Source organism: Biomphalaria glabrata, chromosome 4 (assembly GCF_947242115.1).
Source record: "Biomphalaria glabrata chromosome 4, xgBioGlab47.1, whole genome shotgun sequence".
NCBI lineage: Eukaryota > Metazoa > Mollusca > Gastropoda > Planorbidae > Biomphalaria > Biomphalaria glabrata.
In genome coordinates this window covers 11,649,256-11,661,771 of record NC_074714.1, presented here as the reverse complement: position 1 = coordinate 11,661,771, position 12,516 = coordinate 11,649,256, and the positions used below count along the sequence as shown (strand labels likewise).

Below are 12,516 nucleotides of genomic sequence, written 5' to 3'. Positions count from 1 at the left end.
TTGGTCTATATCATTTTTTAAAGGGGTGTCTGCAACTTAAAGGTCAAGGCTGATTCAGGTTACAACTGAAAGGCCAAGGCTGATTCATATTACACCTTAAAGGTCAAGGCTGATTCAGGTTACATGCTTTAAAGAAAAAGACTAATTCTTTTCTATATCTTTTCCCTAGCACAAGGATAATAATACGTAAAGTAGTTCCCCTTTCAGACCTTGTGATCTATGGGGCAGATGGTGTCAAGGTCATCTGTTTCTGTGGCCTACGGTTAACGAGGGTGGTCAGCACAACGACCAACCGCCTTTACTTTTTACCCCAACCAATCTCAAGTACCTATTAGAGCTTGTTGGACTCAAAGGCGCCTGAAGATCCCGAAATTAAAAATCCTAATCTTCACCAGGATTCGATCCCTGGACACCCAGTTCGAAAGCCAAGCGCTTTACCGCTAAGCCACCGCGCATCCAAGAAAAGGTATCTGTTGTATCACATTATTTACATTCTTTTACCTCATACACATTTTGAACGCTATTAGAGTTGGCGTTATGTCTTTACATTATAGTTAGACTTAGTGTTATGTTTTAATGCCTAATGTAAATTAAAACTTTTTAAAAAATTGACTATTTGTGTAATATTTGTGAGATGATACTAATTGTAAACATTGTCTCTAACCTGAAATAAATGTAAGGACGTCATTAGAAAAAGATAGCGCTCTATTAAACTACAGAATATATCGCTTATTCTTTTCAAACAAAAGATATTGACTGCCCCTGTGGGTCCGCCTATGGATTCACTGTTTAGGAAACTATATAGTTGAAGAGCCATGTTTCGATAGTTTCAGCACTAATATGAACGCCGTAAGTTTCTACAAGAGGTAAATAGTGAGATAAATAAGAAAAACATTTTTAAAAAATAAAAAAAAGACCTCCATCATTAAATTTTTATATTTAATAAATATAATAAAAATAATTTACAAAAATAATAACAAAAATATTTGTTTCATCTCGGGTACGAACCAGTGACACCGTCAGCTGTTTGGTTACCTTGATGTTGAAGGTTCGCATTTGCCGAATCGGACAGCGGGGTAGACACACTTATGCGACTATTTATTGGTATGTTTAGTATATTGACATCTAGGTCTACCTAGTCCTAAAGTTCTGATTTAGAACGCTTAAGATCTAGTCTAGATCTACTTCTATATATCTCTATTAGATTTATCTAAAAATATAAGCAACGCTATAAACTTTAATAAAATTGAAGCAACTTTACTGTTATCGGTAATACGGCTGACTCTGCCATGTTTGCACTAGACCTAGATAGATTTTTAAATCTCTAGCCGAAATGTACATTTATTTATTTTTTACTTTGAAAAATTATAACAGTCAAACCAGAGTTTTCCTCCTATGGCCAACGAGCGAGTAATTCTTTTCTCAATGATATACATCAACTGTTAAATTTCTAGGAAAATCGCTAGAGCCGTATTCGAGATCACCCCCCCTCCCCCCATGAAAGAGTGACTAGAGGTATTGTAATAAAAAGATGGCAACATTTGTAGCAAGAAATACCAGACAAAACTTTTATCGGTTTTTAAGCTTAATGATATTCGAAACATTCTTATGCCTGTTTATCATCGTCATCCGTCTTTCGTGTTCCTCATGGAACATAGTTCCTCAGAAAACAAACAAACACGTCACTCTCCACAGTCTCTTTCTTGTCTTTCAATTTCCTCTCAACTCTTTTCTGTCCTTTCAGCTTCATCTAGTACACTGGGGGTGGGGGTGGGGGGGGGGGTCGACTTTCCCTGCACATCTTCATAAGTCTCCTTTGTGGAGCTCTTCTCTCGGCTCTGAATTGTCAGTGAGCGATATGTCGGGTGAACGAATAGTCGTGGAACCGTGTTCGTTATGGTATCTGTAGTGTAGAGGTCAGTGCTAATGGTGTAGATGTCAGTGCTAATGGTGTAGAGGTCTGTGCTAATGGTGTAGAGGTCAGTGCTAATGGTGTAGAGGTCAGTGCTAATGGTGTAGAGGTCAGTGCTAATGGTGTAGAGGTCAGTGCCAATGGTGTAGAGGTCAGTGCTAATGCTATCATTCTCCGTGCAGAAGACCACACCCAATGCTGTGATAACTTCGTCCGGGACTCTTTATATAGGATTTATTTTACTCAATATACCCTAACATTTTAAAGAAAACTGTACTTGTAGAAATAAGTTAAACAATTAAACCTTGTTTACATTGATTGAGATTGGACCAGTAGAGAGAGGGGGGGGGCGGCTGAGGGCGTATCTGTGAGAAGGTTTCCGTGCCAGCTTTTCAAAAGTAATTTTAAAAAAGTGCTCGATTTTGATTTTGAACTCCAGCCTTTACGATGGAAGGCCGAATTGTTTACCACTGAGCTATTTAAGAACTTATAAATAGAAAGTTGTAGACTTTATTGTAAGTTAGCAAATAAAAACATATACAAAATACTTTAAAAAAACTAACAAAGCTTATATTAAGTGTAATTGTATCAATTAGTTTGGAGTCATGTATGAATTACCTAGACATAATAAATCTATGCGATTAGAAATATTTTTACCGATTATTGTTTTAGCTGTTAGCTGTCTCAATGCGCTATGATCCTATCGTTTGTCTGGACGACCATATTCTCTATTTTCAATCTATTTTTTTTTAACCACTGATTGAATATCTAACTGGTATTTTTTTTTAATTGATTTATATGTTGTTATCGAAAATGAGTAATTGTGCAAAGTTTGAACTTGATTCGAGAATGGGACGTGGGAGAAACAACGTGGACAAGATTTCGACCAGACAGACAGTCAGAGTGAGTTGATATAAACGTCGTAAAAGACCTGAACACCCCCTGCAACGTCGCAACGTGTGGACAGTGGAAACTAATAACACGTTCGCCCCGACACAGGTTTGACGTCAGGGGTGGATGAGAGAAGAGAACCATCATCTACTTGAACCCCTTGCCCTGGGGTACCACTGCTCCCCACAGCCATCGCTTCCATTCCCGCCGCCCCAGAGAGCTCACGGGTCGAAGACATAACAAGTGCGTCATTTACCGTGCGATGTCAATCGGGTATTATAAAAACAATATAACAGGACAGCCACCTCGGACAAAAGGCCTTCATACATCTCCCAGCCCACAATTAATGACATGAAACATAAAGGTCATATTTCTATTCCTAGCCCAGCAGGTGAAACCTCTAGCCATTTGTTAGTCTGGGCTTTCGTTAGACTCCAATCAAATATGATCTTACGATTTTCTCATCATCCCGCAGTGATTTTAGCCACTCTGATATAATTACTAAGCCAACAATTTGATCCTTCTCACAACATGGGGCTAATAATATTTTAACTCTTTCTCTCCGTAATTATTTACCACATTCTGGTGGAATCAACGCTGGTATCGTCAGTTAGGAGAGAAAGAGTTAATTCACAAACGCTGAGCTCTGTGCTCTATTTTTCTTTCCCTCGTTCAGTTTCTAGTCTTATTAAAAGTGATTAAGTCCAGTGCTGGAAAAAGTAACTTCTCCATCAAACGGGGAGGTGGCCAGCGGGACAATCAATTTTGTTTTCAGGGGCGATGCTTCCGGACACTTTCTGTGTTCACGAAGTCATGTTTTTACACGCTTAACGCCCCCCCCCCCCCGGTATGTTCGTCCACCCGTCTTCTCCCTAACGTGGGAATCAGGGAGAGACAACTAGCCTAAGCGCTGCATTCCATTCTTTAAACCATCTGTCACACGGGGAGGAGGGGAAAGGGGTGGGAGGCTTCAAGGAGCAGATGCTGTATTTATGTTGAGCTATCATTCACACGGCATCCGGTAAAGTGACATGCAGGGGCCAGGCAATATATCTCTAAGAGAGAGAGAGAGAGAGAGAGAGAGAGAGACAGAGAAAGAGAGAGAGAGTGAGAGAGAGAGAGAGAGGGAGAGAGAGAGAGTGGAGACAGATATAGTTACGTCAATTACCCCCCTCTTTTTGTTTTTTTTACAACGCCTCTCCTCTAGCAATGTCAATAGTTTCTTGTTTAATGTTGTTATAGTCGAGGGTTGTGTTTAACTGAGTGGAACCCCAAATGTCTTCGTGTGTTTTAACTACCATTACTTGTAAATTAGAGAAATTAACTTGTATTGACAAGCCACCCTATAACAAATCATTCAAGCGTTGTCAGTAACTACTTGATTCAATCTTATTTCAAAGTTGTTAATAAGGTAAACCTACTTTTTACAAGTGCAATCACTTATGCCAGGGCATTGTGATACGATGCAGTGGTATGAAAGACACAAAGATAAAGGCACATTCCTCGTCCCATATGCTAGGACAGATCTGTACAAATGTTCCTTCTTTCCTAGTGCTATTAGAGCATGGAATGGGTTGCCTGAGCCAGCCAGGAAAACCAGTGACTTGATAGAATTTAAGTCATTTGTTAAAATGCATGATTAAATGCATGACGCGTAGGACGTAACCCTCTTCTTTTTTGAAGTAACGTCTGTATAATAAAAAGATAAGATAAGACGACATTTAATAATGAAAGGTTATAATGAAACAGTATGATGCAATGAGCCACTTATTGCAAAGCGTATTTCAACTCAATTTGTCTGTCGGGTGAAATTTTCGCTCACTTTATTTTTCCCACACCCAATCTCGGATCACGTTGAAACTTTAGACAATTATTTATTGTACCTAACAAAACATGAATCAATAAAAATAAAATTAACCAATTAGCTAATTAATTATTGGTAATTAATTATTTTTGTTTGATATTGAAAAAGGGAAAGAAATGCTTCTTATTCAGAGATGTGGTTATATATAATATACGTTTGTACAATTTTTTTCTCCCACTTCCCATTCTCGGATCAAATTGAAATTTTTGCAGAATTATTCATAGTCAACGACAATACGTGAAACAAAATAAAAGAAAAACACCAATTAATTAAATCAACTTGTGATGATATGATTAATTAATGTCGTTATATATAACAGAAAGGGAGCTAAACCCTACCATTTTGAGCTATATGGCAGTAACTAGCTGCTCTTCGCCTTAGATAAGCTTTGTTTTTTAAAAAGCATGTTGTTTTGGCTTTTTTTCTCACTCGAATGTGAAGCAGGGTCGAAACGAGACTCAGTAATTCAGACAATGCAGGTCAACTCGAACTTTCATTCGTTTCCACCGTGAATGTAATCCAATTAAAATAGAGGTTTGTCCAACTAATAGGCTACAAGGAAATAAAACTTTTTTCAAGAACTTAATGTTTTAAGTGAAAATCCCATATTACTGAGGGAGCCCCTACTCTTTACTCTATTCCCCCCTTTTTAAATAACATAGTCACATTTCTAGAACCACTGGTGCTTAATAGTAAATCAATATGATACTTTACATTTATCTAGGCTAGTGACATTGTGTTTTGATTTTGAAAATAAAATTTCAATTATTATTATTTCTGCAATTAACTTTTTAAGAAAATTTTGATTCGTCCACGTTGGACATAACTTAGCCTTTGTAGCTTTTGACTCGTCACTTATCTATCCCCTAAACTGTCCTGAAAAAAAATTATAAAACAATATATTGATCTTATGATCTGAAGAAATATATCTGAAGTCTGCAGAAAGACGATTACTGTCAAACTTGATATCTACGTCTCCTTCACTGGCACAGCGCAGCACTTCTAGAGACTGGAGCTTATTCAAATCAAGGAGGAACGTCCAGATGTGGTAGCATCGTCCAACTAACTCTGTCTGTCTGTCGGACTCGTAAACATTTCGAATCCATTATTTCTCCTACACCTATTCTAGGATTAAGCTGCAACTTTACACAATTATTTATTGTACAAAACAAAACATGAATCAATAAAATAAAAATTTACCAGTTTGTCACATAATTACCGGTAATTAATTATTTTGTTTGATATCAAAAAATGGTAATAAATTCTACATTATTGAGTTATATAGTTGTAGATGTGGAGTTCTTCGCCTTAGAAAATCCATCTTTAAAAAAGTATTTTTTATAATTTGCTTATTGTCTAATGTAGGTTTAATAAATTAAATAAAAATGTTTTTTAATACGTTTACATTAAGCGAGTCATTGATTGTTATGGAGTGTATGTGTTTCTGGTGTAACTATTAGTAAAGGTGGGCGGATGGTTTGGTTGTGTAGGCTGAATATATTCCGATGAAATCATGAGATAATTTGTCGCTATTTAAGTTAATAAATACGGCTGTGAAGTTTGAAGATTTGAGAAAAAGCGACAGACGTTGGACAGAAAGACATGCATTTTTAGAGTGAATTTTGCTTTGTTTAGAGTATTATTTTTATTTTGTATTTCTACATAAATCTTTATTGAAATTGAAAGCTGTTCATATTTATAAATAAAAGATGTATTCAGTTTTGTTGAATAAGAAGTCTGTTCAAGTTTATTTCGGGATCTACATTAAGAATTGAATATTCATACACCGGATTAGCTGGACAAGCTGTTTGGAGCTACAAACTAACAACTGAAAATATCGTAATTGTTTTTTAAAACAATATAAAAAGCTAGGTCAAATATACCATTTAAAAATATATTTATATATACAATTATCATTTAGATTAATGAAATGTACATTCATACAAATAGAGTACATAATACTGCCATGGTTAAATTTCATATAATTTGTTTGTATTCAGGACATAGCTAATAGGGCTATTGACACATAATTTACGATATATTCCTGACAGGAGAAAATATAACTTTCTACTTTTCATGCTGACGCTTTATGTAATGAGCTTTAGAAGAACGGGATTGAAGAGTCCTGATGTTACGATGAAATTGTGTTGAACAAACAATGCGTTTCTGATATTATAATTCAGTGTAGATTTCTATTTTAAACACTTACTGAACACTCAAATAAGAAACGACTATGTTTAAAAAAAAAAGACAGTTTTCATGTATACAAAACTGTCTTTTTTTAAATTCTTGGCTAGTCTATAGTTAGTCCGCTGATTTGGTTGAGAACAGGAAAATATGGTGTGCCTTCTGGACGCTTATTTTGATGGTCCCGGGTTCGAACCCTGCCATCCGTCTTTGGAAGTTTCAGGCTAGGATGTAATAATCTACAAATTTGAAGGAACATCCGAAACATACATAACAAAACATTCGATGAGATATTGAACTTTTTTGCCAACTAATGATACTAATTTGTTTTCATCAATTCGTTAAAAAATACGTAATTAGTGACACTGGTAATTAATTCAAGCTTCTAAAGCAAATGTTTTTACATTTTTTTTTGGGTGGAGAACCCTATCGTAGCATCCTTTATCAAAAATATTTTTTGTATGGTTGCCAACTCCTATTCACCCAGGCAGCAGTTCATATTGCCTGTATAATCTCTCAGGTTATTATTCTATTAAATCAATGCATCATTGCAACCGATGCGTCTTGTCTCGAGGTGACGTTTGCTCAGTGGCCCTGCCCGCCAAAAAAAAGAAAAATATCAAGAAAAACATTTCCCCCGAGATGCCTCTTCTTCGGGAGCGAAACGAGCTGATCACTCTCCAGGCCTCGGTGTTTATTGTTTGATTTACTGACTCAAAGCTAAGGGGATATGGCAGTAAAATCTGGCGGTGTTCCGGTGAGGGGGATCTATCACAGATCAGAACTTTGGCCAAAAAAAAAATCGCTTCAGAAACTCAAAGACGTTTTGTCACTGGCCTGCACAATTTTGACGCATGGTGGGTACAGGGGGGATAGGAGTCATCCAGTGTGAGTCTAGCACTTCGATTTCTTTCTGACTAGGAATAAATAAAAAATATTTTGATAAAAGAAAACTACGAAAAATTATGAAGCCATTAAATCTTCTGTCTCGTTCTTTACTACCCATAGAGATAAAATATTTGTTAAAACTCTAATCTTTAATAATAAAAGAATCTATATGCAGGAGTTAAATTGTAAGGTTTTGAAGGGACACTATTTCCTTCCAGACAACGCTAAAGTATACATTTAGGGCGAAGTCGTTCTACTAGATTCGAGACGTTTCTACTGAAGTTTGACTCTGTTACCCATGAGAAAGATTGACATTGTGACACGAAGAGTGAAAAACATCAAATACAAAAACAAGTTTCGACTTTCGACTTGAAGTCCTCAAACCAGAGAAAACATTGACATTATTAATTTGAACTCGTGAAGGGATTAAATAATATAAAAAAACATAACTGACAGTACAAAACAGTGACAAAAAAAGCAGTGACAAAACAAAAAAGTGACAGTACAAAACAGTGTCAAAATAAAACAGTGACAAAACAAAAAAGTGACAGAACAAAACAGTGACAAAAAAAAAAACAGTGACAAAACAAAAAAGTGACAGTACAAAACAGTTGTCAAAATAAAACAGTGACAAAACATAAAAGTGACAGAACAAAACAGTAACGAAATAAAACAGTGACAAAAGAAAACAGTGACAAAATAACGCAGTGACAAAAGAAAACAGTGACAAAATAACGCAGTGACAAAAGAAAACAGTGACAAAATAACGCAGTGACAAAAGAAAACAGTGACATCGCAATGCAGATACCATGTAACGATAATGCTGCATAGATGGTTTCTCTCTTCTCTTTCTTTCTTTCAATCCCTCTCCCTTCGTCCCTCATCTTGCTGTATGTTTATGTCATGAAAGTGTGTACAATTATATCATCTCCTCCATCTCTTCATTTCTAAAGGCCTAAGACATTGAGAGTGTAGACGTGGTGCTAAGTCTTTTACCATGGCCAGAGGACACATCTATGGAACTCTGTTGTGGCTATGTGTAATGATCATCATCAGAGCGGACAATGAAAAGGTTAAAGTAAGAATTTTTTAAATATAAACTAGCCCCCATAAGTCCTAATTATTAATAGTGGATGATTTTTTAGTTTGTTTGATGTAACACTTAGTTTGATTTCGTTTTTTTTTTGTGTGTAACGATTAAATGTTTTAGTAAGTCTGTTCCAATAGTTGACTTGTCTTATAATGTTCACCATTTTAATAAAGTTAACCAAGAATGTTTGCTTTTCCATTGAAATAAATTATTCAAATTACTTCAACTATTGCTATAATGTTAATCCTACAAATGCAACTATTTCTAGTAAACTACTTCAAACCAACCAAAACAGTACATAATGTTGGTTTGTTCAAAAGTATTTTCTATTCCACTTAAGTAAATTATTTCTACAAGTCTATTTTTTCTATATAGTTATTAAAACGATGACGCAGATAGTACAAGAAATGGTAGAAGAGTTATCTCCTGGATGCCCCAAGTCCTGTTAGTCAATCTAGGGGACATAAGTCAAAACATATCCGAAGGTCTACGTTTTGTTGATCTGGTTCCCCCCAAAGAAACAGAAATTCAACTTTTCTGAGTTTGTTCCCAAGTTGTTGCTAATGAAAATACACAAAATTTATGCTAATTAGGGGCGTAGTTAGGAATTCCGGGGCCCGGGTGACTTGACCTATTTGGTGGCCCCTGCAATTCGCATTATATTTAATATTTAATGTAAAAACAACACTCAAGTGGGGGGAGGTGGGTCCTCAAAATTCTCCCCCCCCCCCCCACCTACCCCCACCCTAGCTATGCCACTGAATTGCTAATGTATATTCTGTGTGTATCTGTTGTATCTGTTGTAACATGGCTTGAAGTCAAAACATTTTATGAGCCACTAAAAGCAAGTGTAGGCTGCCAACAAGCCAAATGCTGGCTCTTAGATCTGGCTCTTTATGTTTTGAATTATGCTGTAGATTCTTAACAAGGAAATGTAACACAAGTGGACGCCGCTTATCCCAAGTCTGGATAATAAATTTAGCTCTTCAGGGGTAGCTTGGATGAGAATAAGTGTCCGGCCATATCCTGGTCTACATGCTGTTTTATGATAGCTTTCATCTTGTCTGTGTTATTTCCTATAAATCTTTGTATTATGTTCTGTTCATGGCTGACATGTTTGTTAGATTTACCGCATGGATAACAGTTTATTTTCTGTGGGACGGTTTTTTTTTTATCCTAGATATTGATTGAGAGCATATTTCTCAAAGTTTTCAATATGCCTTAAGCAAGAAGAAACTTCTCAAACGGCTCTTGAAGTATACAAAGTTGAATTTTATCTGGTTACTGCGGTCTGTGGCTTGCTAAGCTATTGGGAGAAATGCGCCATGATGGCCTGCCTCGAACTGACCCAATTGATGTCAGGGTAACTTTGAGAACCTCTACGTACTCATGGACTAACTCTAGTTATGAGAGAAGTCTACGACTGTGTTAAGGATTTCTACCTAGATTTAAACCTAAACACCCAGCTTAAATTTATAAAATGTCTACGTACTCATGGACTAACTCTAGTTATGAGAGAAGTCTATGACTGTGTTAAGGATTTCTACCTAGATTTAAACCTAAACACCCAGCTTAAATTTATAAAATGTTGACGCTATTAAATTAAACAAGATAAAAAAGAATTACAAAGTGAAAAGAGAACTACAAATTTTGGTCGTTGAGACTGATGTTAAACCAAGCAACATATAGATGACCATAAAGTTAAGAATAGCTCAAAATGTCAACACTAAGGAACCAAAAAAAACAGTGCACTTTTAACCGCGTTTAAGGCGGTAAAAATACACTTTAATGTCATTAATTTTTACCCGGACAAAGTGTACCAATATTTTATTAGGCTACCGAAGAATAAGACCTGGAAAGTTTGGATGTTAATCTTATTATTATCGGTACCCTACAAACAAAAACAAACACTTTTTTTTTTTTAAATATAGACGTTTAATTTTCAGCTTCGTTTCCATTGTAAAATATACTTATTAAAAAAAAAAACTCTGCCTTTTAAAAGAAATACTTTTTTTCTTCTAGATATTATCTGGTAGTAAGCACATTTGACTTTAAGTAAAGCCCAGAGGAATGCGTTACAAAAAGAAAGCCGTCCGGACGCTTTTATTGTTTCTAGGGACAGGTGTCATATAATTGCTGACTAGTGGAACAGATGAACTCAACTAATCACCCTCTTTCTAACGAACTTGATATTTAAAATTATTTTTACTTCTGAAATATTTTATTTCTTTTTTTTTTGTTTCTAGGACAAACATCACAGCATAGAAATAGTCGGTGAGTGATAGTTTTATAAACATTTCCTATTTGTTGTATTGAACTTACTTGGCTATCGATCAGCCTTTTTGTTTTGACCAATGTCCATTGCTGCTTGGGGCTAAACGTCCACAGACACTTTCTGATGCTGCTAAAAATCTACAGATATATTGAACTAGTCAACTAGGCATCTTTATGTTTGTAGCCTACAACGAGGAATCACATTATGTATTGTACTGTCAGGTTGTAGTCTTGTTGTCTAATATGTCACGTGATTTCGAGTAGGCCTACGTGTATCAGTAGACTAAATGTGTATAATAATAATGCAAAATCATTTTAACAATTTAATATATAGCCTTGCTGAATGTTTCATTAGCGAATAAATCGTAGTCCAGTAAGTAATCTTTCTAGACAAGTGTCCTTTCAGCATGGGACAGTTTGAATTAGAAAAACTAATCCATGAATCTTTAACATAAACATATGAGTAAGACGTAGTCAATCTTTTTAAAAGAACGTCTGTATAATATAAGATAATAGCAAGCTGCCAGTTTTCACAAGTTTTTGTAACATTTTTCATTTGTTGTTCTACACAATCACGCCACGCTGAATGTGGTTATCCACACAATCACGCCACGCTGAATGTGGTTATCAACACAATCACGCCACGCTGAATGTGGTTATCAACACAATCACGCCACACTGAATGTGGTTATCAACACAATCACGCCACGCTGAATGTGGCTATCCATACAATCACGCCACTCTGAATGTGGCTATCCACACAATCACGCCACTCTGAATGTGGCTATCCACACAATCACGCCACGCTGAATGTGGTTATCAACACAATCACGCCACACTGAATGTGGTTATCCACACAATCACGCCACGCTGAATGTGGTTATCCACACAATCACGCCAGGCTGGATGTGGTTATCCACACAATCACGCCACGCTGAATGTGGCTATCCACACAATCACGCCACGCTGGATGTGGTTATCCACACAATCACGCCACGCTGGATGTGGTTATCCACACAGTCACGCCACGCTGAATCTTGTTTTCCACACAATCACGCCACGCTGAATGTTGCTATCCACACAATCACGCCACGCTGGATGTGGTTATCCACACAATCACGCCACGCTGAATGTGGTTATCCACACAATCAGCCACGCTGAATGTGGCTATCCACACAATCACGCCACGCTGGATGTGGTTATCCACACAATCACGCCACGCTGGATGTGGTTATCCACACAATCACGCCACGCTGAATGTGGCTATCCACACAATCACGCCACGCTGAATGTGGTTATCCACACAATCAGCCACGCTGAATGTGGAGATTAAATCATGACATCCATTTTTTTTATGTTTCGATACATTCCACGCAATCTTTTAATACCATTGCCAACTCTGATTCTGAC

General features: G+C 36.6%; 1 protein-coding gene across 2 annotated transcripts in view; it reads left to right on the top strand.

The window, feature by feature from the left end:
* The window catches only part of LOC106060474 (uncharacterized), a 46,210-nt gene that overhangs the window by 21,826 nt on the left and 11,868 nt on the right, over positions 1 to 12,516 (top strand). The window contains exons 2-3 of one of the 2 annotated variants that reach the window (XM_013218372.2): positions 8,696 to 8,814; positions 11,079 to 11,106. In XM_013218372.2, the coding sequence (XP_013073826.2) occupies positions 8,740 to 8,814; positions 11,079 to 11,106 (103 nt within the window). In that variant the 5' untranslated portion in view covers positions 8,696 to 8,739. Of the gene's footprint in view, positions 1 to 8,695; positions 8,821 to 11,078; positions 11,107 to 12,516 lie in introns of both variants that reach the window. The other variant, XM_013218371.2, reaches the window with a different exon arrangement.